This window comes from Pseudorca crassidens, chromosome 16, assembly GCF_039906515.1.
Source record: "Pseudorca crassidens isolate mPseCra1 chromosome 16, mPseCra1.hap1, whole genome shotgun sequence".
Classification (NCBI taxonomy): Eukaryota; Metazoa; Chordata; class Mammalia; order Artiodactyla; family Delphinidae; genus Pseudorca; species Pseudorca crassidens.
The window spans coordinates 60,566,407-60,590,707 of record NC_090311.1 but is presented as its reverse complement, the minus strand read 5'-3'; the positions used below and the strand labels follow the sequence as shown (position 1 = coordinate 60,590,707).

General features: G+C 53.9%; 1 protein-coding gene across 4 annotated transcripts in view; it reads left to right on the top strand.

The window, feature by feature from the left end:
- The window catches only part of CDH23 (cadherin related 23), a 393,201-nt gene that overhangs the window by 355,790 nt on the left and 13,110 nt on the right, over positions 1–24,301 (top strand). For 2 of the 4 annotated variants that reach the window (XM_067710644.1, XM_067710641.1), the window contains 14 exons: positions 3,678–3,899; positions 4,192–4,311; positions 4,968–5,148; positions 10,362–10,495; positions 11,046–11,255; positions 11,807–11,914; positions 13,314–13,416; positions 14,726–14,851; positions 15,563–15,766; positions 17,283–17,741; positions 21,243–21,359; positions 22,598–22,822; positions 23,366–23,535; positions 23,759–23,896. In XM_067710644.1, the coding sequence (XP_067566745.1) occupies positions 3,678–3,899; positions 4,192–4,311; positions 4,968–5,148; positions 10,362–10,495; positions 11,046–11,255; positions 11,807–11,914; positions 13,314–13,416; positions 14,726–14,851; positions 15,563–15,766; positions 17,283–17,741; positions 21,243–21,359; positions 22,598–22,822; positions 23,366–23,535; positions 23,759–23,896 (2,517 nt within the window). Of the gene's footprint in view, positions 1–3,677; positions 3,900–4,191; positions 4,312–4,967; positions 5,149–9,959; positions 10,282–10,361; positions 10,496–11,045; positions 11,256–11,806; positions 11,915–13,313; positions 13,417–14,725; positions 14,852–15,562; positions 15,767–17,282; positions 17,742–19,671; positions 19,950–21,242; positions 21,360–22,597; positions 22,823–23,365; positions 23,536–23,758; positions 23,897–24,301 lie in introns of those variants that run through there. The other 2 variants (XM_067710642.1, XM_067710643.1) reach the window with 2 other exon arrangements.

Genomic DNA, 24,301 nt, shown 5'->3' with positions numbered 1-24,301 from the left:
ATTGTTGTAAAGCCTGAGAAGTACATCTGCGTCTAACTTAGCGCGATATTATCATCATCATCATAGATTGTATCAGCCCTCTCCCACCAGCAGAGGCTTGTACCTGACGTCCTCCAGCCCAGCCCGGGTCCTGGCACTCCCAGTAGCGGAATGACTGACTGACTGAATGAATGAATAGATGGACGGATGGATGACATGTAACTTTTGTAAAGAGCTAGGTGAGTGAGTTGGGGCAGGCTTGACTGTAGATTCCAGAGCCTGCAACACCCTTGTGCATGTGCACACACATGTGTGGCAGGTGCAGGAGTACCCAGCAGGCTTGGCACACCCCTACACTAGGACACACACACGTGTGTGTGTGTGTAACACCAGGTAGTGTGTCCCACAGGAAATCATTAGTACTCCTCTCACCCAGGCCCCAGCCTCTCTTAGTCCCTGCACCCTAGATGTCTGCAGGATGCTCTCACACACACACACACACCCTCTAGTCCTCTGCTCTTGCACCCCACCCAGCACTGACACCGCTGGCAATATCTTTCTCCTCTTTCAAGTCCTGGTCTCAGAGAGAAGGGGCTCTGTGGGACAGCACTATTAGAGCCCCCCACTCTCAGCCCCTGCAGCCTGGACGATGGTTAAACCCACTTCCAGGAGTCTGGGAAAGTAGGAAATGTCAGTACCACCACCCGCATTGGTGAGGCTGGAATCCAGCCCTCTCCTGTAGGGCGGCACTCGTGTGCTCTTGCTGGCCGAAGGGGCCCAGGAGGATGCAATGCTGGGCTCCTCGCCAGTGGTAAGTGCTCAGAGCTGTATTTTTTTTTTTTTAACATCTTTATTGGGGTATAATTGCTTTACAGTGGTGTGTTAGTTTCTGCTTTATAACAAAGTGAATCCGTTATACATATACATATGTTCCCATAGCTCTTCCCTCTTGCATCTCCCTCCCTCCCACCCTCCCTACCCCATCCCTCTAGGTGGCCACAAAGCACCGAGCTGATGTCCCTGTGCTATGCGGCTGCTTCCCACTAGCTATCTACCTTACGTTTGGTAGTGTATATGCGTCCATGCCTCTCTCTCGCTTTGTCACAGCTCACCCTTCCCCCTCCCCATATCCTCAAGTCCGTTCTCCAGTAGATCTAGTCTGTCATACAGAGTGAAGTAAGTCAGAAAAAGAAAGACAAATACTGTATGCTAACACATATATATGGAATTTAAGAAAAAAAAATGTCATGGAGAACCTAGGGGTAAGACAGGAATAAAGACACAGACCTACTGGAGATCAGAGCTGTGTGCAGAGCCACAAGATGAACGCGGTGGCCTTCCTTGACAGTCATCTTTACTCAAATATTTGGGGCCTCTACCACCATTTTTAATGGAAACTAATGCAAACACGTTATGGAAAAGATTGCAAAATTTATATGAGCTTTCAAAGATAACAGGAGGGATTTCAAAGGTATTTCATTCTTGAGACAAATGCTTCAGGTTCTTCCCCAACTCAGTGCAGGTTCCCTCTCCACTCCGGTGGGGAAGTTTGAGCAACGTAAAGCTAATGCATTTTCCGTCTCTGTGTGATTGTTATTTTTATGAAGATTCATTGAGACTCTAAGACCCAAAGGAATACCTCCCTGATGGAGGAGGGATTCAGACTGATGATGGCAGACCAGATCCTCGGAATGTCTGAGCCAGAAGGGATGTTAAAGAAAAGTCAAGTCCCTTACTAACAGACAGAAAAGGTCCAGAAAGGACGTCTGTGACATGTCCAAGGTTACAGAGCCCCATCTCAAGGCTGTCAGGCCTACCTGCTTTGGAAACAGTTCCAGCAACCACCTAACATGCCCCGCCCCCCACCCTCCCCCTGCCAAGATCTAGAGCTGCAGCTCAGGGCACTCATACCCTCCGCAGGGGCAGTGACAGTCTTCTGTCCATCTGTCCATCCTTCCACAGGTGGTTCCAGAGCCAGCCAGACCCCAGAAAAGGTGCACACAAGTTGTCTACATCCAGCTTTTTGCACCACCTGCTTTCTGTTCCCTGCCCTTGGCAACGGCCTGGTCACATTCTCTCTACCCAGATGTTTTTGAAGTTGTTATAACCTTATTATTTTATATTAGTCACTAATTACAGTTTGTATCCGTCAGGGTCCTGGCAGGAAACAGAGGCACACTCAGAAAGGGCTCAACTGAAGAAAGTTTAATGGAGGGACTGTTTACAGAGGGCTGGTGAAGCACCCGTAGACTAAAAACTGCAGGAAGCCATTACCACCCACGGGTGCAGAAGGACAAGAAGAGGACGTGAGGTGACTGGAGCCCAGTGAGGGCCAGAGGCATGAAAGAGGGGCCACCCAGCAGGAGAAACACAGCCTCCGGCAGAACTGCAGTGAGGAAAGGAGGGAGTGAGGGAGAAATGCCCCCCCCCCACCTCTCCTCCTGTCTTCCGCCAGGACCTCACATTGGCCAAACCATCTGGAAGCCAGATGGCAAGGGAGCCCAGGTGAGGCCGTCCACAGAGGACATCCTCCCAGGTGGAGAAGCAGAGAAGAGAGGAGGGCAGCCGAGGGACACAGAATACCAGCACATGGCTAATTTCTTCCTTCCATTTATCTCCTCTGCCTGGCAAGTGCCACATCAACCATTTCTCAATGGTTCTTGAGTGCTGCTTGCTGAGTTTCGATTGGCTGAATATTACCTGTGGTCTGATTGGACCAAGCATCAGCCAAAAATGGCCAATCACAGGAGAATATGGAGTGAAATTGTCCTTGCAGTGAAGTCATGCGCTATGAGCTTTATTTTTCACAGCTCAACAAATTCTGCACGTGTAGTAGCCCCAAACCCCATGTCCTTCCTCTCAAAAATGCTGAAAATGGGCATTGCTTCCAGTTACATGGACAATGGGTGAAGTTTAAACGGGTGGGCTGAGTACATCACATTCTTGCTTTTTGTGATCTGGAAGGAGGCCCAGGGTCAGTAAGGCCCTGGCCCAGTCAAAGCTATGGGCTGGAGAACGAAATTGGGCCATTTGTAGAGACGTGGATGGATCTAGAGACTGTCATACAGAATGAAGTAAGTCAGAAGGAGAAAAAAATATATCGTATATTAATGCATATATGTGGAACCTAGAAAAATGGTACAGATGCAGGACAGAAATAGAGACACGGATGTAGAGAACAAACGTATGGACACCAAGGGGGGAAAGTCGCGGAGGGGGGTGGTATGATGAATTGGGAGATTGGGATTGACATATATATACTGATATGTATAAAATGGATAACTAACAAGAACCTGCTGTATAAAAAATAAATAAAAATTTTAAAAAAGCTCTGGGCTGGAGGCAGTTACTGGAGTTCATTTCATATGCCAATTGTAATCACTAGAGCAACGTGCTAGCAAGGATCCTGAGGTTGCATCCGGCCTCAGCAGTGCCGTGATCGGTTAGTGATGTCATGGACGATAAGAGTGGTGGTGCGAGTGCCATCCTGGACCTAAGCAGTTGCCTAGCTTGGCTTTTGACAGAGCCTCTGGGACTTCCTCTGTCAGCCTGGGACTTCCCTCGCTCTCATCCTTCCCCCTTTCCCTCACCATGTTGGATCACGCTGAGTAAGTGCAGCCTAGGAATGCATCCAGCTGGCTCCACCTCAAACCCTCTAGCCAGCGGACCAAGGAACCTGATCATGCTCTTCTCCACAGGCCACCACCCACGTGTATGTGACCATCGTGGACGAGAACGATAACGCGCCCACGTTCCAGCAGCCCCACTACGAGATCTTACTGGATGAGGGCCCGGACACAATCAATGCCAGCCTCGTCACCGTCCAGGCACTAGACCCGGATGAGGGGCCCAACGGCACAGTTACCTATGCCATCATTGCCGGCAACATCATCGACACCTTTCACATCGACAGGCACACGGTCAGTGGCTGGTGGCGGGGTCCAGGAAGAGGGTCAGCTGGCCAAAGGGATTGGAGGGGAGCTCAGTGACATCATGGGGGTGGGAGCAGAGCAAAGATGGAGTCCGGGAGGAAACTCGGGGGGCAGCCAGTACGGGAGGATGAAAAGGTTGGGTGGGGCCTGGTTTAGAGGACAACAGGGGCTCCCTGTCATGGCCAGGATGTTAGGGCCAACCTCCCTCCTGGGGTGGTCAGAGGGTGCCCCAGACCCACCACCTATTGATCCACCCTCGTTCCCTCTACTTATCCTGCAGGGAGTCATCTATGCTGCCAAGGAGCTGGACTACGAGATCAGCCATGGCCGCTACACCCTGATCGTCACCGCCACGGACCAGTGTCCCATCTTGTCCCATCGCCTCACCTCTACCACCACGGTGGGTGGGTGGGTAGATGGGACAGAGCCCCAACTTGGGGGTGGGGTAGGACAGGTCACAGAAAGGTCCTGTGGGGAAGCGGGGTTTCCAGGAGAAATGCCTAAATCCACGAGCCCTGTCCTGGTCTCAGCAACTCACCCAAACTTGCAGTGTGACTTTGAGGAGGTTACTGAACCTCTCTGTGTGGCTGCAGCTATCAGATAGATGATGACACCTGCCTTCCTCCCCTTCACGGGAAGGGCACAAACTCCAGTCAGACCGACAGGGGTTCATGTCCCTGATCTTCTACTTCCTAACTGTGTGACTCTGGGCAAGTCACTTAACCTCCCTGAGCTTCACTTTCCTCCTCTGTAAAGGGGGGATAATAAAAAACTGTTTCAGGGTGTGGGAGGAGCAAATGAAACCAGAAAAACGGTGACCATAGTACAGCAATAAACAGAAGTTCATAGCATTATTATTAATAATATTATTATGCCTATAGAGAGACTTTGACAATAACAATAGCTTATCCACGTGAATAGCTTAAAAAGCCCTCCCACATCCGTTAACCAGTATGATTCTTCCATCATCCTATGAGGCAGGATTATCAGATCCAGTTTACAGATGAACAGGGCTGGCTGGGGTGCGGTCCTGACTAAGTTCGCTCATCATCTCAGGTGCTTGTGAACGTGAATGACATCAACGACAATGTGCCCACCTTCCCCAGAGACTATGAGGGACCATTTGATGTCACCGAGGGCCAACCAGGACCCAGAGTGTGGACCTTCCTGGCCCATGACCGGGACTCGGGCCCCAATGGGCAGGTGGAGTACAGCATCGTGGACGGAGACCCTCTGGGTGAGTGGGGCCTGAGCTGGGTGATGGGGGTGGCATGACCCAGCGGGCCTCTCCCCGACCCCACTCAGGAGCAGGATGAAAAAGGAGGTCTCAAGGCAATTAGCCCCACCATTGTGTGATGGGGCCTCAGTTTCCCCACCCATAAGATGATGAAAGTAGTCTTCTCCCAGGAATATGGTGAGAACACTCTGAAATCTGGGAGCAGAGGCTGGTAGCCTTGGAAGGTCACAGACTCATTTGAGAATCTGATAGAAAACACCCCTGTGTCATACCCAGAGAAAAAGCTCCAGGCAAGAGGAAAGACGAGCATCCTTGCCCCAGACCTTCAGGACCCCCCAAATGCACACATGCAGGGAGCACCCAGATTTTTCTGCACATCTCATCATCCCTTAATAGCCTTCACAACTAGCCCGACTGTTCTCCTCAGTTGAAGAGCAGGGCTTGCCTGGCCAGAGCAATTTCTCAGGATAGTTTTTACTCACTTTTGTAGAGTAGGAATCCCAAACTCTAGGCCTGCTGGGGCCATGCAGGGAGCACACATGGGAGAAAAGGTCTGGGCAAGAGAAGAGGGAGTGGTGGGGGCTGCAGCAGCCACAGCTCCGCTCTTGCCGATTGTGGTCAGGTTGAAATGCAGGCCCCGGGGCTGGGGCGGGGGAGCCCTTCCCATTTTTAAAAGAAATGCTGGAAATCCAGACCTTTGTGAAGCATCCTGATTTTTAACTGAGCACTCAGTAAGTATGTATTGAGCATTTGCTGACCACATTCCAGGCGCTGAGGACACGGAATGGTAAAAAACAGATACAAATCCCTGCCCTTATAGAACCTATGTTCCAGTTGGAAGACACAGGCCACGAACATAGCTGGTTAAGCAGACGACTTAGTCTATTGGGTGGTGCTAAGCGCTACGGAGAAATATAAAGCCAGGAGATGGGGAATGCCAGGGTGAAGGCTGCTCAAGGAAGACCTGTGCAAGGAGGTGACATTTGAGCAAAGACCTGAAGGAGGTGAGGAATGGGTCATGTGGACATCCAGGGGAGAGCATGACAGACAGAGGGAGCAGCAAGTGCAAAGGCCCTGAGGTTGGAGTGTGCCTGGCTTGTTCACAGAGGAGCAAAGCGGCCCAGTGGCTGGCATGAAGCCAGGCAAGGGGAAGAGTAAGAAGAGATGAGATCAGAGAGGTAATAGAGACAGATGTTGGGTCTTGTAGGCCATTATGAGGACTTGGCTTTTTCTCCGAGTAACATGGGAACCATAGGAGGGCTTTGAGCACAGGAGGGATGTGATTTGACTTAGATTTCAACAGGAGCACTCCATTTCCTGAGCTCAGACCAGACCATAGAGGTTAGGGAATGGCTGGTAGGAGCCTCTTGCAGTCACTGGGGCTAGAGATGGTGTAGCTGGGACCAGGGAAGCGGCGCTGGAGATTGTGAGAGTTCTGGTGTATTTCATAGACGGCCAGTAGGACATGCTGACTGATTGGATGTGAGATGTAACCTAAAGTCAAGGATGACACCAAGGTTTTGGCCTAAGCAGCCATGCTGTTAGCAGATGGGAAGACTGCAGCAGGAGCAGGAAAGGTGGGGCGATGGGGAGGAGGGTGAGGTTAGGTTTGAGATGTCAGATAGGCCTTGGATATACAAGCCAGGAGTTCAGGAGAGAGGTCTGCAGTGGAGAGATGTATTTGGGAGTAGTCACCCCAGAGATATTTAAAGGCATGAGATGAGAGGACTGCACTGACACAGCAGGCAGAGGAGAGGTTATAGAACCTGGGATGAATTTTCAATTAAGAGGCTACAAACACAAACCCACTTCTGTAGGGCCAGACTTGGAGCCCCTGCTGTCCAGAGCTTGCGGTGGGCCACTCTGTTCTGACATGTCACCCTTTCCTGTCCCGAAAGTCCTTTCCCTGGCCAAGCACTGTGCCTTCCTGCTCTGCCTCCAGGAGAGCACGGGCCTTTCTCCTGTGCTCTTGTCACACACACGCCCAGCGGTTGTATCATGTCACGGGAGCCCTGCTCCTGTTCGGTAGGATGCCAAAGTCTGCTTGACAGGTGGCTGCTGGGTGGGCAGCTGAGCCCCTCCCAGGAAGGGACCCTCTCTGCACCCGCCTCCAGGGTGCGGGGCTCACACTCATGCCCAGCAGACTGCAGACTGCTCCCTGCCACGGGCCTTTGCTGTCCTGAGCAGAACCTGCCAGTTTAAGTGCACACAGGATTGGGGCCAGCCTAGGGACTTGCGGCCTCATAGGGGCAGGCAGAGAGGCAGGCCCCTGGGGCAGTGAGAGGGGTCAGGAGTTTCCCCAGGCTGACCCGGCCTGGGGCTCCCTCCCCCTGGAAAGGAAGAGTAGACATTCACAGCCCAAAGATAACTTGGGGATCACCAAGAACTGCCCCCACTCCAGAGGAGATAAGCAGAGGCTGGGCGGGGTGAGGTGGGTGACCTAGTGCTGTGCTGCAGCGGCTCGCGCAGGTCGCGACATCCACTCCCCACCTCTCTCCTCACCTCCTGGTTCCCTGACACCATGTTGGTAATTTGAAAAACTGACAAACACTATAAATTAGGGCTGTTTTCCTGGAAAGCCAGTTGAGCAACACCATGGGTGAAAGGATGTACTCCAAGCCACCCGGCTTCAAGGTCACCTTCCCACCACTGCAGCCTGAACCTGGAGGGGGCTCCTGCTGGTGGGAAGACATCAGGGCTGCCTGGGCTCTTATAAGCCCCACTAAGCTGCGAGGAGGCACATGGTCAAAGAGCAGTTTGGAGGACTTCCCTGGTGGCGCAGTGGTTAGGAATCCGCCTGCCAATGCGGGGGACATGGGCTCGAGCCCCGGTCCGGGAAGATCCCCCATGCCGCAGAGTGGCTAGGCCTGTGAGCCACAACTACTGAGCCTGTGCTCTAGAGCTCACGTGCCACAACTACTGAAGCCTGCGCGCCTAGAGCCCGTGCTGCACAACAAGAGAGGCCACTGCAATGAGAAGCCCGCGCACCGCAACGAAGAGTAGCTCCCGCTCAACACAACTAGAGAAAGCCCGCGCACAGCAGTGAAGACCCAACGCGGCCAAAAAAAAAAAAAAAAAAAAGAACGGTTGCGAAACAGGCCATGTCACTTGCGCCTCTCCCCCCTCTATCCTGGCCTTCTCAGAACCTCCAGCGGCCCTTTCTGGTCAGGTCCACTCATTGGACCCCTTTCTTACATCCTCATCTTCCGTGTAAGCCCCCAGCTCCTTCACAGGGCTGCCTGGGCTCCCTTTCAGGATGCCCCTAATGATACAAAGAGCTGCCGTGGGTCCAGCTTACACGAGGTGAACTGGGGCTTGTCCAGTACCAGCACAACCCTGCTGTGGTACCTCTTTATTAGCCCATTTTTCAAATGAGAACATCAAGGCGAGATTTAATCACACGCCCAAGGGCACATAGAGCGAAGTCAGCATTGCAGACCGGGATATGACTGATGGGAAGCCTCTGCTTTTGACCCTCTGTCTCCAGAAGGAGTGGAGTGTTGGGGGGTTCAGGCCCCGGGGCAAGCTGCTGAGGAGGGCATTTTGCTGTCTGGGGGCCTTTGACCTGCCTACCTCCCCCACTGAGCTGACCTGGTGGGGGTCTAGCCTGGGCCCAGCACCTCAGGCCTGCTCAGGCAGGCTGCCTTCGGAACCTCTTCCCTTCCATTAATGGGGTGGTTCGCTTTGGAGAGGAGGCAGCTGGCCATCTGCTCGCACGTGGCCAGGGGCTGAGACAGGGCTGGGAAACCCCTAGAAAGGGAATCCCCTGTTCTTTGGAGACCTTGGATGATCAGCTTCAGGAAATCCTGCTTCAAGTGGCTTCCGCCCCTCTAAGCAGGGTGTAGCCCATAGGACTGCTGGGAGCGGAAGGGCTGGTGGGAAATCCCAGCTGCAGGTGGGCCGCGGAGGGGCTGCTTCGGTAAATCAGAGCCGTAGGAGCTGGAGGCAGGGAGTTGTGAGGTAGGTAGAAGCAGGCAGAGAAAATTGCTGGGGAGCTTGGGCCTCTGTCCTCGCTGCACCCTTGCGTGCTGCGTGTCTCTGAGCGAGTCATGGCCCCACTCTAAGCCTTTTCCCCCAGATGCCAAAAGGGAAAGTGAAGGAAGTAACTTTCTCGCTGTTCCCAGTTCCTGGGGGAGCGCAGAGAGGTGACCCCCTCTTCCTCACACTCTCCCCTCCTCCCTCGTTCATCCTCCCTCACTTTCCTCAATTCCCTGAGCACTCCTGTCCAACTGGGACCCCACTGGCGCCCCTGTCATCCTGCCCCTCTGCTCTTCTCCTCCACCCCTACCTGTTCTTACCCCTCCCACCCTGGTCAGCTCTGAGTGGTAAGTCCCATGGATGTAGTGAGCTGAGATGCAGAGCCCTAGGTTCGAGTCTGGGTTCTACTGTTTACTTGCTATGGGGGCTCTAACAAGTCATCACCCTTCTCTCCCGTTTCGTTTTCCAAAGGACACGGGATGGTCTCTGAGGTCTCTTCCAGTTCAGAGCCTGAGAATCTGAGGTTCTTGCTCTAGACATCCTCAGACGTCTGGCCCCTCAGCCGGGCCAAGACAAGGATTGAAGCCAAAGGGCCAGCTGAGGGTCCTCAGCAACCTCAAAGAAAGGAAATCGGGTCCACCTAGGCGCCAAGGGATGGCCATAGGCCTGGGAGAGCCCTGGCTGCGCTCCATGTGGCTCCATTCAGGGCTGAATGGAGGGCAGTTGGGGGCTTCCCTGTCCCTAATCCCTCCCGCTCCGTCCTGCCCCGGTGCCTCACCACTAGCAAGGAGTCCTTTTGGGGTTAGCTTTGCCCTTCCCCAATATTGCTGTTTTACAAGATGTGGTATCTGGAAAGGATCGCACCTGACAAAGCTTCCGACACCTTCGTTAATTGATTTCAGATCAATAGTGGTGACAAAGAGAGTGCTTGTGTAGAAAGGGAGCCCTCACTTTTTCCACATAACCGTCCTACCCAAGGTGGGTCCCTGGCCTGGCATCTCAGGCCCAGCAGGGCATGAGTGGGCCCCTGCCCGCTTGTACCCCTAGGAGTTATCTGTTCTCCTGCCTCCTGCACTTCCCAGCCCTTGGCAGGTCCCACGAGGGTCTGAAGCCGGGGGTGCTGGAGGGCCCACGCCCCAGCTGCCCCTGACCCTGGTGAGTAAGGCTCAGTAGAGGAAGCAGGGGAAGGCCTGGGCCATTCTCAGCTGACCCTGGCTTCTCCTGGGTGACACCAGGGGAGTTTCTGATCTCTCCCGTGGAAGGGGTGCTGCGGGTCCGGAAGGATGTGGAGCTGGACCGGGAGACCATTGCCTTCTACAACCTGACCATCTGTGCTCGAGACAGGGGGGTTCCCCCGCTCAGCTCCACGGTGAGTCTGGGGGCCCCATTCCACCGGCTTCACCTCCCTGCCCCCTGAACTCTCCGTAGAGACTCCTATAAACGCTGCCACCTTCGTGCCCATAGCAACCTCAGCTGCTCTGGAGCCAGTGCAGGCCCTCAGGGCCCCTACCAGACCTGCAAGTGCCTCGTGAGGCTCACCCGTGGAGGCTGGACCTGGCGCCTGGCAGCCTCCCTGGGGAGGCTGTGCTGTCAGCCAGGCCTCTGCACCTGTCACTCTGCCATTTCCAGCCCGCCTCTGCCTCTATTTTTCCTCCTTCCCTCTCACCCTCGTTTTCATCCTCTTGCCTTTTTGGTTATCATTTTCCTGGGCTTCCTCTTTCTTGCCCACGACGAGCTGCAGCTTTCCTTCCTCCGTTACCACCGCTTTGCTGTCCCGCTCCACCTGCCTCCTTGCCTCTTCCTCGGCCGCCATGTCCACCATCCCGTTCTCTGCCTCCCCTCTCTCCTCCATCTCCCCCGCGCCCGCTTTTCTCCTGGTCCTTCTCCTTCACTTCCTCCTCTTCCCTGACGTGCCCCAGATGCTGGTGGGGATCCGGGTGCTGGACATCAACGACAACGACCCCGTGCTGCTGAACCTACCCATGAACATCACCATCAGCGAGAACATCCCCGTCTCCAGCTTCGTCACCCGTATCCTGGCCAGCGACGCTGACAGCGGGTGCAACGCCCTCCTCACCTTCAACATCACCGCGGGCAACCGAGAGCGGGCCTTCTCCATCAACGCCACGGTAGGGCTGGGTCTGACCCCAGGGAAGCCCCCAGGATTTTTCCTAAAAAACAGGACCCTGCCCCAGGGGCTTTTCTACTCTGCTGTCTGGGCTTCTGTTGGTTCCACTTCCTCCTCAAGTCTCTACCCTCCACTGGGATGTGGGGTCTCTGTGGGAAGCATGGAATCTTGGATTCCTAGGGGAGCCACTTCTGGGGTCCCTGTCACCCCAAGGCTTGTGTGCAGGGATGGGACCAGAGCTTCGGTACCACTTGGTTTGTACCAAGATGCACAAGAAGTCCTCGCTCGACCTCTGGGAGTGTTACCGGCTGCTGTCACCGTGGGGTCCTCAGAGGGACCGTCCCTTTCAGGCAGCAAGACCTGGGCATTGGTGGGTCGCTCTTGCTCTGGCAAGGCCCTGCTGGTCCATTTTGGTCCTCCTAGACCGTATCTTTGGTGATTTAGGGAGATCATTCACGGCCATTCCTACAGGCGGAGCAGTTGGGCCTCCGTGGGCCAGAGCCCAAAGTAGGGGACAGGTCATTGCTCAGCTCACCAGCCTCTACACCCCAGACAGGGATCGTCACTGTGAACCGGCCCCTGGACCGCGAGCGGATCCCGGAATACAAGCTGACCATTTCCGTGAAGGACAACCCGGAGAATCCGCGCATAGCCAGGAGGGTAAGGCTGGAGGGCGCAGTGGGGAGCAGGGCCCGTGCTGGCTGTACCCAGGCGGCACGGCCCGCGGGTTAGAGGCACAGGTTTTGGAGTAAGCGAGGGCTGGGTTCAAATCCCACTTCTGCCTGTCAGTGGGTGTGTGGCTTTGGCAAGTGGTTGTCTCCCAGCCTCCACTTTCTCTTCTGCCAAATGGAGACATACCTACCCCAGAATCGTGGAGAGGACTTGAAGGAGCCCATGTCTGTCAAGTCCTCGGCACAGTGCCTGGCATATGGCAAACGCTCAGTAAATACCAGCTATCGTCTCTTCTCCCCAAACCACAGATACTTGGGCACACACGACAGCGGTGTCAGGGGTGGCAGTCGGGGGGACACACGTACACAAGCACGTACTCTGGGGTTCTGAAAGGGTTGCGTTTTCCAGGTGGCTTTTCCCTCAAAAGCCAAAAGGTTGGCTCTCTTTACTAAGAGGAAGTGGGTATTGCAAAGCAAACAGTCCATTTGGGGGTAGGAATCAGCCCTCTTCCCAGCCCATGAGATGAGCCTAGGTCTGGCTCATCTCAGCTCTGCTTCTGACTAGTTGTATGGCTCAGCCCTTTCCGGGCCTCAGTTTCTGCATCTGTACAGGCCGAGGAGACTTCGGGCTGGAGGTGCAGGCCGCTGGCGTCTCTCATCCCGTGCTCCTCGCCTGCCTTCCTTCTCTCACGTCCTCCCTCCTTCTTTTCTCTCCCTCTGTCACTCCTCCGCCTCTGCCTGTCCTTTAGGAGGGCCTGGGTCATCCTGGAAAGCAGCAGCATTGGGTGGTGGGAACCCGGAAGCTTGGAGGCTGGTTGCCACTCTGCTGGTAACTTACCACGCGGCAGTGAATAGTCAGCCCCTCTCTGGGCCTCGGGTCCCCCACCTCTGCAATGGAGAAGCATCCGGGGCACTGGGAGGTTCTAAGAGATAGGATAACTGTGGTTTTTGAAAGGGATGAAGTGCAGCACTGAGTGGAAGTTTGGATGAACTCTGACCAGGGCACCAGGCCAGCCAGGAGGGTCTGGAAGCTAAGACTCATCTTCCTGGCTACAGTCCTTCCTTACCACGAGATGGAGCATGATTGAGTACCATCCACCTCCCTTCCCCTGTGAACTTCACAACATCTCTGCGAGGGACTTAAGATCCCCATTTGTCAGATTGGAAAACTGGGGCTCAGATAGAGGGAAAGATTTGCCCAAGACCACCCTGTGAGCTACTAGCAGAGCAGAGGCTTGAACCACGGGTCTCCGGACCCGTGGCGGGGGCTTTTCTATCATCTACCTCTCTGCTTTGACCCCCGCCCTCCTTCCAAGTCCTTCTCCCACTGGAGCGCTTTGCTAGAACGTGGCCCACAACCTGTCCCCCCGCCGTCATGCCTCCCACAGGATTTTGACTTTCTGCTGATCTTTCTTGCGGATGAGAACGACAACCACCCCATCTTTACTGAGAGCACCTACCTGGCGGAGGTGATGGAGAATTCTCCTGCTGGTAGGTGCTGGGCCCACCTGGGGACTCCTGCTGCTTCCAGGCACCCCCTGGGCCCCAGATGCCTGAGGACCTCCCTTGTGCCTGGTGGAGGCCCAGCTGAGGCCTGGCTGAACACAGACCTGGCAAGTGCAGAAGGGTGTGGAGGGGAGAAAGAGGCACAGCTCCGAAGGGCTGGTGGGCCAGGGCTGCCAGGCCTCTTAGGGGCCACCAAAGAGGCCACAGGTCAGGTTGGATGTGGTCATTGGTCTCCAAGGCTGTCTGAGAACAGCCCCACTGCCCCTCCTCGAGGGGAGTTAAGGTGTAAGGACTACCCAGGAGGGGAATAAGCCTACTCCTCCCTGCTCCCTCCACTCCAGGAGCATAGGGCCCCCTAGAGGCTTCTGAAAGCTCAGGGAGCATCTGTAATCACAGGTGGGGGGCCGGGGCCCCTCATAGGTCAGTGTGGCCCTTTCCCCACACGCATGCACTGACCAGCCTCACCTCCCTTCCAAGGGACAGAATCTCCTCTTCACTGTCTCCCCAGGGGAGTCCCCTCACTCCTCCTCCAGCCTCCCCCGTAGCTTGGATTCTAAGTCGGAAAGGGATGAGCTGAGATACTCCTTGTCTCTGGCTGGGTGTCTCCCCTGAAGGAATTTGAAACTGCCTGTGTATGTGCTCACATGTGTGCAGTGCACGTCCACGTAAGGCATATGTGTGGGCTTACACATGTGCACAGACACACGCAGGCACATGGGTCCTGCACAGTGCACTCCGTGTGCAAATATGCCCACCTGCAGAGGCAGACAAGTGCGCAGCCTGGGGACTCCCAGGCCTGCAGGTGCTACAGTGTGAGTGCTCGTGGCCGTGTGAACACGGAGTCCTGCACACACACATGGGTTCCTAGCCATGTATAGTCGGACAGCTGTTAGAGCATTGTGGACACACATGCGTGGACAGACTGGGCTGGGGGTGCATACCTAGCCAGGGCCCCCACGTAGTGAGGGGACATCAGGGAGCCCCCAGACCCTCCCTCGGAGTGGCCAGCCTCAAAGGCTGCTGGGAAGGCAGGCGTGCTCCGGGCGGGCCGGAGGGGCTTGTTCACCACTGTTGTGTTTTCTCCCCAGCAGGGCTTTGAGGCCGCTCCCCAGGCGTCTGCGTCAGTCTGCCAAGGCTGCCGCAGCCCGGCCCAGGGTCTCCCACCCCGTCCACTTCACCTCCCTCCCTCCCTCTCATCCATCGTCAGCCATGGCTCACCGGGACTGGGGGGGGAGGGGGAGAGGCGGGCAGGGGGCCGGGTCGGCCCTGCAGTGACCCATCTCCCCCGGCCCAGGGACCCCGCTGACGGTGCTCAATGGGCCCATCCTGGCCCTGGACGCAGACCTGGATGTCTACGCCGTGGTGACCTACCAGCTGCTGGGTGCCCAGAGCGGGCTCTTTGATATTGACAACAGCACCGGTGAGGCCTCTGCGCCACCCCAGCTCTCCCGTCCTGGCTCCGGGTACTCCTGCTAGGGTGACCCCACTGCTAGATCTAGGCTCTCCATAGAGACCCCATTCCTCACAATCCCCATCTTACAGCTGGGTTAGGCCACCCGGGGGCCGGGTAGGAGGAACCAGGAAGACACTTGGGGTCAACAGAAGGGACCTGCTGGTGCATAAGCTCTCAGGCTCGGCAGAGAGCATCCCCAAACCCACTCCCCCATCTCCCCTTCCCCAGCCCGGAGAATGGGGCTCCTCGTCTGCCAGAGGAAGCCAACGGTCTGTCCTCAAACCAGACCCAAAGCTCCCCAGACAGAGACTGTGTTACATCAGTCTGGTCCTGGCCGATTGAGTAACAGGTGACAAGGAGGGATATACTAGCACCTCTCTCAACAGAGCTGGTCAATCCTCCAGCCTGGGTCATTCATCCCAGGAGGGACTCGGGAGAATTGCAGAGGGCACCTGCGGAAGGGACAGGCACGGAACACTGGCACCTACGGGACCTCCCTAAACAATGGTTGTTGAGCCTTTGGGGAAGAAAGTCATTGGGTTCCCTTTTCTGCTCCTCTTTCACATCGGTCCCCATCAAGCCTTATCTTTCTCTGTCCCCTCCCTGTTGGTTCTCACCCGGTCTCCCACCGCATCTCTTTTCCTTTGTATCTCCCCGGCTGGTGGCGCTGGGTGCCAGGCGTGGTGACAGTGAGGTCAGGTGTCACCATTGACCGGGAGGCCTTCTCACCTCCCGTCCTGGAGCTACTGCTGCTGGCTGAGGACATTGGGCTGCTCAACGGCACAGCCGACCTGATCGTCACCATCCTGGATGACAATGACAACTGGCCTACCTTTAGCCCTGCCGCCCTCACCGTCCACCTGCTGGAGAACTGCCCACCAGGTACGCAGGGGCAGGCCCCAGGCCCCAGCCCCCAGGCAGGAGCTGGCTGGTGGTCTGTGGGGATTGGAGGCAGAAGTCACGTCCAGCGGGGAGAAGGATGGGCAGCAGGGTGGGTGGAGAGGGAGTCAGGAGACCCAAGTGCCCCTCACCTCCCTTCTCGGACCCACAGCGCCTTGTCTGCAAAATGAGATTATTAAGGTATGTTCCGTCCGTGTTACTGGATGGAAGAACTGACTGTTTTAAAATCAAAATAGGATTAACATGATTCCCATCAAAATCAAACATGATTGGGGAGATAAATTTGATTCTAATGGTCATCTGGAAGAAAAAGGACATTTTGAAAAATAAGTATAATAAAGCCAGATTTGTCTTACCAGATATTTGTAACATATTACCAAACTACAGTATTTAGAACCACGTGATATGAACACAAGACTCTGGGGCAAAGTAGGCCAGCAACAGATACCGGTAAATTATAAGGAATGTAATATGCGATAAAGGAAACAATGAAACCAATAGTGAAAACTATTTCGTGTGCAAAACATCGCTTCTTATTTAGTCTAGATTCTCACCCCATATCAGACACCAAAAAGAAACCCAAAGACATCCTAAAGGAGCTGTAAAAGAGTATAAAACATTAAAAAATAAAAGAAGACACTTCGGGTGACTATTTATCTGATTTCGGGATAAGAAGTTTCTAAACATATAAGAAACAGAAGAACGTCAAAAAGGAAAAATACTAAATTTTGGTGCATATGAATTTTAAACTTCTTTACATCATTTAATTATAACCAGTATCGAAAGGCAAACAACAAACTGAAAAAAAAAAAAGGTATTTGTCACAAGTTATCATAATTATACAATTTATATAAATGGACAAAAATGGGCAAAGGACAAAGGCCAACACTTTGCAGAAGAGAAGATGCAACTAATCATTAAATTATTAAAAACTGTTCGGTCTCACAAATAATCAAAGAATGCAAAATAAAATAGGATACCATTTTCCTAGAAAATTGCAAACATGCAAAAGGCATAAAAGATAGATACTTATTTACAAAATCAAAATAGACTCACAGATTTTGAAATCAAATTTGTGGTTACCAAAGGGGAAAGCGGGGGTGGGGAGGGATAAATTAGGAGTTTGGGATTAACAGATGCACACCACTATGTAAAACAGACAAACAACAAGGACCTATATTCAATATCCTGTAATAACCTATGATGTAAAAGAATCTGCAAAAGAATATATATACGTATACGTATCTCGAAATATATATCTGAGTCACTGTGCCGTACACCTGAAACTAACACAACATTGTAAATCAACTATACTTCAATTAAAAATAAATAAATTTAAAAATAAAGTAGGCTTTATATTTAACAATAAAAACAAAGGTAGATGCTGGCAAGGCTACGGTGGGAAGAGGCCCTTGTGAACCACCAAGAAGAGTATCTCGGTGTGGTGTTTTTAGAAGAAGCCACTGTGCTCAGCTGCTCCCCATTCCCACCCCCACAGGATTCTCAGTCCTTCAGGTCACAGCCACAGATGAGGACAGTGGCCTCAATGCAGAGCTCGTCTACCGAATAGAAGCTGGGGCTCAGGACCGCTTCACCATCCACCCAGCGACTGGTGTCATACGTGTCGGCAATGTCACCATTGACAGGGAGGAGCAGGAATCCTATAGGCTGACAGTGGTGGCCACCGACCGGGGCACCATCCCTCTCTCGGGCACAGCCATCATCACTATCCTTATCGATGACATCAATGACTCCCGCCCTGAGTTCCTCAACCCCATCCAGACGGTGAGCGTGCTGGAGTCAGCTGAGCCAGGCACGGTCATTGCCAACGTCACCGCCATCGACCGTGACCTCAACCCTAAGCTGACGTACCACATCATCAGCATCGTGGCCAAGGATGACACTGACCGCCTGGTGCCCGACCAGGAGGACGCCTTTGCCGTGAATATCAACACAGGTACAAGGGCCTGCTCCCCTCCAGCCTTCCTCCTGACTCCCTGCCCCAGCCTCCTGGCTCTCTGCTTTCTCCCTTACCCTCCTTCTATCGGTTCTCTTGCTCTGTTCCTCCCTTTCCCTCAGCTGCTCCTTCCTCCTCTCGTTTCCCCACTATTGACAGCACATCCTTCCCTCTCTCTGCCGTCTCTCCCCTGGCTCCTTCCCTCTCTGCCTTCTCTTCTTCCTTCTCCCTTGACCAGCTCCCTCTCTGTCTGCTTCTCTTACTCTACTAGTATTATATGAGAGTGCCCATGTCACCGCACTCTTGACGGCATTAGATATTACACAGTTTTCGTGTTTGTAATTTCATAGGTAAATGGCATCTTGTTTTAGTATGCATTTCTTTAATAACCGGGTGGTTGAACACTTTCTTCATATATATCCGGGCCATTTAAGTTGTCTCTAAGTTTCATATATATGTATATAATACAGAAAAATATATATGATATATATACACACATACATATTTCTATATTACATATGTGTGTGTATACCCTTAATGATTTTCTTACACTACCACAAAACAAAGCGAACTGTGGCTTATCTTTCATGACTTACGCAGCTTATTATAATTTTGATGGTTTTACCATTTTTCCAAAAGTTCAGTGTTTTTGCTCCTTTGGGGAGATAAGGAGGGGACATGGGACAAACTTACAGGTGTCCTTCTTGGAAGGCCCAGAGGAGTGACAGAAAAACTAACATGGCTATGAAAAAAGGCTAAAAATCATTGTTATTCAGAGAAATGCAGAGTGAAACATCAGTGAGATATTGGTTTTCCGTATGTGATTAGCAGACATTAGGATGCGGGACAGTATTGAGTATTGGTGACAATGTGGGGACATCCTATGCTGCTGTAGGAATTTTGACTAATTTCACATCTAGACGGCAATCCAACACAAAGTACACTCATACCCCATGACCCAGCAATTCTGTTCCTGGGTATACGTGACAAGGAAACACTCAGGTCGATAATGGGACTATCTGAGGATGTTCACTGCAGTGTTACTGGTGACAGGAACTTGGAGGCAACCAAGGCATCCATCCCTGGGATGTTGGAGAGTAAAATGTGGTGGGTGCACATCATGGGATACCAGGAAGCTGTTAGGAGCAACAGATGAGACGCACACAGAGAAACATGGGTAGACCTTAAAAACAAGTGCTTACGGAAAAGAATAAGAAATAGAATGGGTTATATATACCAGAATCCCATTGCATAAATGTAAAATACATACACAAAAACAATACGTGATTTTCGGGAACACCTTCAAATAAAAAATACACTTTAATACGTTGCCCAAGGGGAGAGGAGTAGGAGAATAAAAGGGAATAGATACATACATAAAACAAGAACAGTGCCCGTGACCACAGTGTGCAGTGAACCAGAGAGTATGATTAACTCAGTATGCCTCTGAGGAAAAAGGAAAAAGGAAGACAGGAAAACCATGAGCCACTAGGAGGAATTAGGTAGCTTAGTCATGTGTCAGGTTAGCAAAATTCCTGCTGCAGTGGTTTCTCAGGACCATGGAGAGCTACTCCATGACCCAGCCCAACTTTATGCTGTACTGTTGCCCATTTTTTTCTGTCCTCCCTCCCTCCGACTGACTCTGTTCTCTTCTGTTTTCCTTTCCAGTGTCTTCTCTGCCCCTCTTCCTCACGCTCTCCCCCTCCCTTGCTCACCTCTCTCTCCTTTCTTCCTGCCAGAGCCTCAGCCCTCTGAGTGCGCCTCTCCAACTGGGTTCCCACTTGCTCCACTGGCTTCCTGCCCCTCTGCCTCTTCCCGTCCACCCCATCCCTCCCAAACCTCCAGCCCGGGTCAGCTCTGAGCCCTTCCATCCCCCACGCCCTACTCTGCTCCCTCCCCTCTGCACCCTGAACTAACTGACGTTGACCCTCTTCTCTCTTCCTCACGGCTGGCAGGCCCACAGGTTTGAGCTCTGATTCTCTGTCACCTCCCACCTCATCTCTTCTCTGCTTCACCCCATCGCCTTCCTCCATACTCACCGCACCCCTACCACCCTTCCCACCCCGTGGGGCCTGGGCCAAGGCCGTGGCTCAGCCTTTGCAGACTGAATGCAGCCACCCTCTCCCCATCCTCGCTCCCCAGCCTCGGGGGACGGGGAGCGAGAGTAGGAAGAGGAGGAGGAGGAGGAGGAGGAGGCGGCGGCCCAGGGTAAGTGACTGCCCCCTGGCTGGGGCCCCGAGGAGGACAGGAGCTCAGCAGAGGGATCTGCCAGGGGGACAGGAATCCCAGACACCCCAACGCCTGAGAGGGAGCTAGGAAAAGAGAGAGAGAGGAGGTTTCACCCTAGGATGAGGCCAATGGGAAGAAGAGCCACCAGGCCCTCAAACTGGCAGGAAGAAGAGAGGTCCCAACAGAGCCAGGCTGAGATGGGCAAAACTCGTTCTGTCCAGTTCAAGCCCAAGCCTCTGGAGAGCAGGCAGGGGCTTGGGGAGGCGTTGGGTAGGAGAGAAGGAAACAGCTCCTTGCTAGTACTGCCGTAGGGCGGTGCTCCTTTCACGGTACCCCAGGCAGCCCAGCCGCGTCATGTCCCACGTAATCAAGACAAAGGGGTGGGCCTTACTGTCTAGGCTGTGCCACCACTGTCCCCTCCAGGGAACCCCCTCAGGGCTTCTTAGCTGCCTTGACCTTCCTTTATGCTTGATCTCCCTAGAATACAAGCATTTTTTTAATCTTGATAAAACACATATAAAATTTACCATCATAACCATTTTTAACCATAAGTTCAATGGTTGTGGAATACAAGCATCTTTTTTTTTTTTGGCCACGAAGCGTGGAGTCCTAACCACTGGACAGCCAGGGAATTCCAACAAGCGGGGGTTTTTTTGTTTGTTTGTTTGTTTGTTTGTGGTATGCGGGCCTCTCACTGTCGTGGCCTCTCCCATTGCGGAGCACAGGCTCCAGACGCGCAGGCTCAGCGGCCATGGCTCATGGACCCAGCCGCTCCGCGGCATGTGGGATCTTCCCGGGCCGGGGCACGAACCCGTGTCCCCTGCATCGGCAGGCGGACTCTCAACCACTGCACCACCAGGGAAGCCCCCAACAGGCGTTTTTTAAACAAGCAATTACATAGCACTTTTTCTAAGTGCCAAGCACTGTTCTAAGCCCTTTACAAATGTAAATTCAGTTAATTGTTATAATCCTCCAAATAGCCCTCTGTGGTAGGTACTGTAATTATCCTCATCTTACAGATGAGGAAACAGAGTGTAGGGAGGTTAAATAATTGCCCGGCTAGTAAGCGGTGAGTGAGGGGCAGAGTGACGTGCCCCCAGCTTGCAGACGGCTGTGGTGTCATCCCAGCCAAAGATGAGACCGGCAAGTCCTGGGTCCTTTGGGGATCATTGCCCTTGGTGGGGATTGGGAGGGTTGGCCAGGAGCACCCCTGGGAGGCCCAGATTTTAGGGGGTTCCCTTCGGGCTGAACCTGACCTGGTCTGGTCTACAGGGTCTGTAATGGTGAAATCCCCCCTGAACCGGGAACTGGTTGCCACCTATGAGGTCACTCTCTCAGTGATTGACAATGCCAGCGACCTACCAGAGCTCTCCGTCAGTGTGCCAAATGGTAAGGCTCCCCACAGGCATCTCCCACATGAGCCCGTAGAGAGACAGGCCCAGAACCGGCACAGGCCTGGCCCCGGGGGGGAGCAGCGGGACCCAGCTACGGGGCTGCCAGTCGTCAGGCCGCGGGGGGGAGGGGAGGTGGCAGCTACAGTGAGGCTGAGGGAGGCCCTGGGTCCCAGCTGTCAGGCAGAGCTCAGCAGTGGGGGATCCAGAAGCCCAGAATTGTGTGTGATCTTGAACTCCAAAGGCTCAGAGTAGGGAGAAGGCTTGGTAGAGGCTGGAAGGGGACTGAGAAAAGGATGGGTTGACAGAGACTTAGGTTGGAACCCCATTGTCAGAACTGGGAAGCAGGTTGTGGTTGGATGTGAGATAGGAACTTCAGGTCTGAAAAGAAGCCACCTGGTCAGGCCAGAGGAAGCAAAGAGCAAGGAAAGGTGAATTGAGGCCACAGACACCACCCTGGCACCACGGCAGAGAAGAGAGGGGCACGCATGCTGCCTTCTGCAGCTGGGCACAGGCCACCCCGCCTGCAGCCTGAGCCCGGACGGGCTGCTTAGAGGCACTGGATTTTGTGTGGGCCAAGCAGGGAGTGGGGAGGAGGGTGTAGGGATGGGGTGGCCTCACGTGGACTCTGCCATGAGACAAGGACAGCTGCTGGGGTGGGGAGATAGGCCTGGCAGATACTGGCTTATCTTTACAGCCCAGAGGCCCAAGTTTTCAGGAAGGAAGGGCAGACCTGGTCTTCTCCTGTGGGTTGGCCAAAAAGTTCATTCAGGCTTTTCCATGGCATCTTACAGAAAAACCCGAACGAACTTTTTGGCCAACCCAATACTTGTCCCAGGCTCAGAGAGGCAAAGGGCCCAGGCTGGTTATATAGAGGGAACAACTCAGAGAGGAAACAAAAGGCTGAATCATGAAAAGGGTCTTAAAGATCATCTTAGTCCCGTCTCATGGGACAGGTTAGGAAACTGAGGCACAGCGAAGGCCAGGGGTTCCACCAGGGTTACCCAGCCAGTTGGCAGAACCCGAGCCCCTTTCCCAATGGAAGAGTGAGTGACCACACCGGAGGCGAGGGTCACGTGCCATGCCACCACCTGAGGCTTGGGGCAAGCTTTAGGGAGGCCCAGGAGGACTGTGAGATGCTGCCATCCCCTCTGGGTTTGGCTGAGACTTAGGAAGGCCTGGCCCAGCCACACTGGGGCCCATTCATGCCACCCTCACCCCCTGCCTCCACCCCAGCCAAGCTGACGGTCAACATCCTGGACGTCAACGATAACACGCCCCAATTCAAGCCCTTCGGGATCACCTACTACACGGAGAGGGTCCTGGAGGGGGCCACCCCAGGCACCACGCTCATCGCCGTGGCAGCCGTGGACCCCGACAAGGGCCTCAATGGGCTGATCACCTACAGCCTGCTGGACCTGATACCCCCGGGCTATGTCCAGCTGGAAGACTCCTCAGCAGGTAGGTGGGAAATCCGCCAGAGGAGGGTTGGGGAACGTGTCTGTGCCTGCTTAGCCCCCGAGAGGGACCATGGCTCGCTTCTCACCCTCCAGTTGGGGCCCCTCAGCGGGCTAGGCCAGATCCAGTACGGCTAACATTCTAGTCACTCCCAGATGCCCGAACTACAGGCAAGGACAGAGTGCCTAGCTCTGGGTCGGCATGGAAGCCCCTTTCGGTGTCTGCTGGAAACCCGGAATACTCCATCACCCTCTCTACCATCCAACCTCCACAGTTAGTATCACTCAGGGGGCAAGAAGCCCAAGAGGGAATTGTCCCAGGGGAGGTCCTCAGCGTGTTAGTGTACATGCCTTTGACTTGTGAATAGGAGAACAGCTGGATGCCAGTGATTCTCGGCCCTCTGGCCTGGGCAGTGCTGCCTGGCTACCCTCCTCCTTCAAGGGACCACACTCATCCCTCAGAGCCCCAGATCCCTCTCTTCATACTTCAGAGAGCTTCCACGAGTGAGGAGTGGCCAAAAGGGCAGTGGGTGTCTCTGTGCCTCAGGCAAGGTCATTGCCAATCGGACGGTGGACTATGAGGAAGTGCACTGGCTCAACTTTACCGTGAGGGCCTCAGACAATGGGTCCCCACCCCGGGCAGCTGAGATTCCTGTCTACCTGGAGATTGTGGACATCAATGACAACAACCCCATCTTTGACCAACTCTCCTACCAGGTGGGTGGCCAGGCCAACAAATTGGGTCTGGGACCTGCATCCGTTCCTTGGCACCTTTGGGCATCTCCCACTCCCACCCTGCCAGCCTTTAAGTCCCGTGGGAATGACCACCCATGAGTAGCTTGATGCCCTGGGTTGTCTGCATCAGTGAGTTTCTCGGGCAAGGGCTGAGACTCTAGGACTGACCATGGCCCATGCTTTCTCCCTGCCCACTGGGCTCCAGGGAGCCATCTTTGAGGATGCTCCTGTGGGCACAGTCATCCTGAGAGTCACTGCTACTGATGCCGACTCAGGCAACTTCGCCCTCATTGAGTACAGCCTTGTGGACGGCGAGGGCAAGTTTGCTATCAACCCCGACACAGTGAGTGGGCAACGGAGGGCCTGGGTTTGGGGAGTGGGAAGTGGGAAGGGCCCAGGGTCACAGGCTGAGAAGCCACCAAAAGTATTACAGTCATCCCCCTGTTTCTGGGTCCTGCCACCTGGACATCTATAGCCTCAGAGGTCTTTCAGCCAAGTTGGCAAGCCCTGTTCTCAGAGTCCCAGACATCCTGTAGACTGCGGCCTTTCTGTCCCAGGAGACATGGGAGGAAGTGGCCAAAGTCTTTTGGAACTAGCCCCTTGTGGGACAAAAACTGAGATGTGTCTCCACCAGACCGGAAGACTTGATTCAAGTCCATGCGACTGCTTTTTGAAACTGTCAAAAATAGGAAGCTCTGCGGAAAGTGGGCGCAGTATTTGAGCACCTACTGTATACATGGCCCCATCC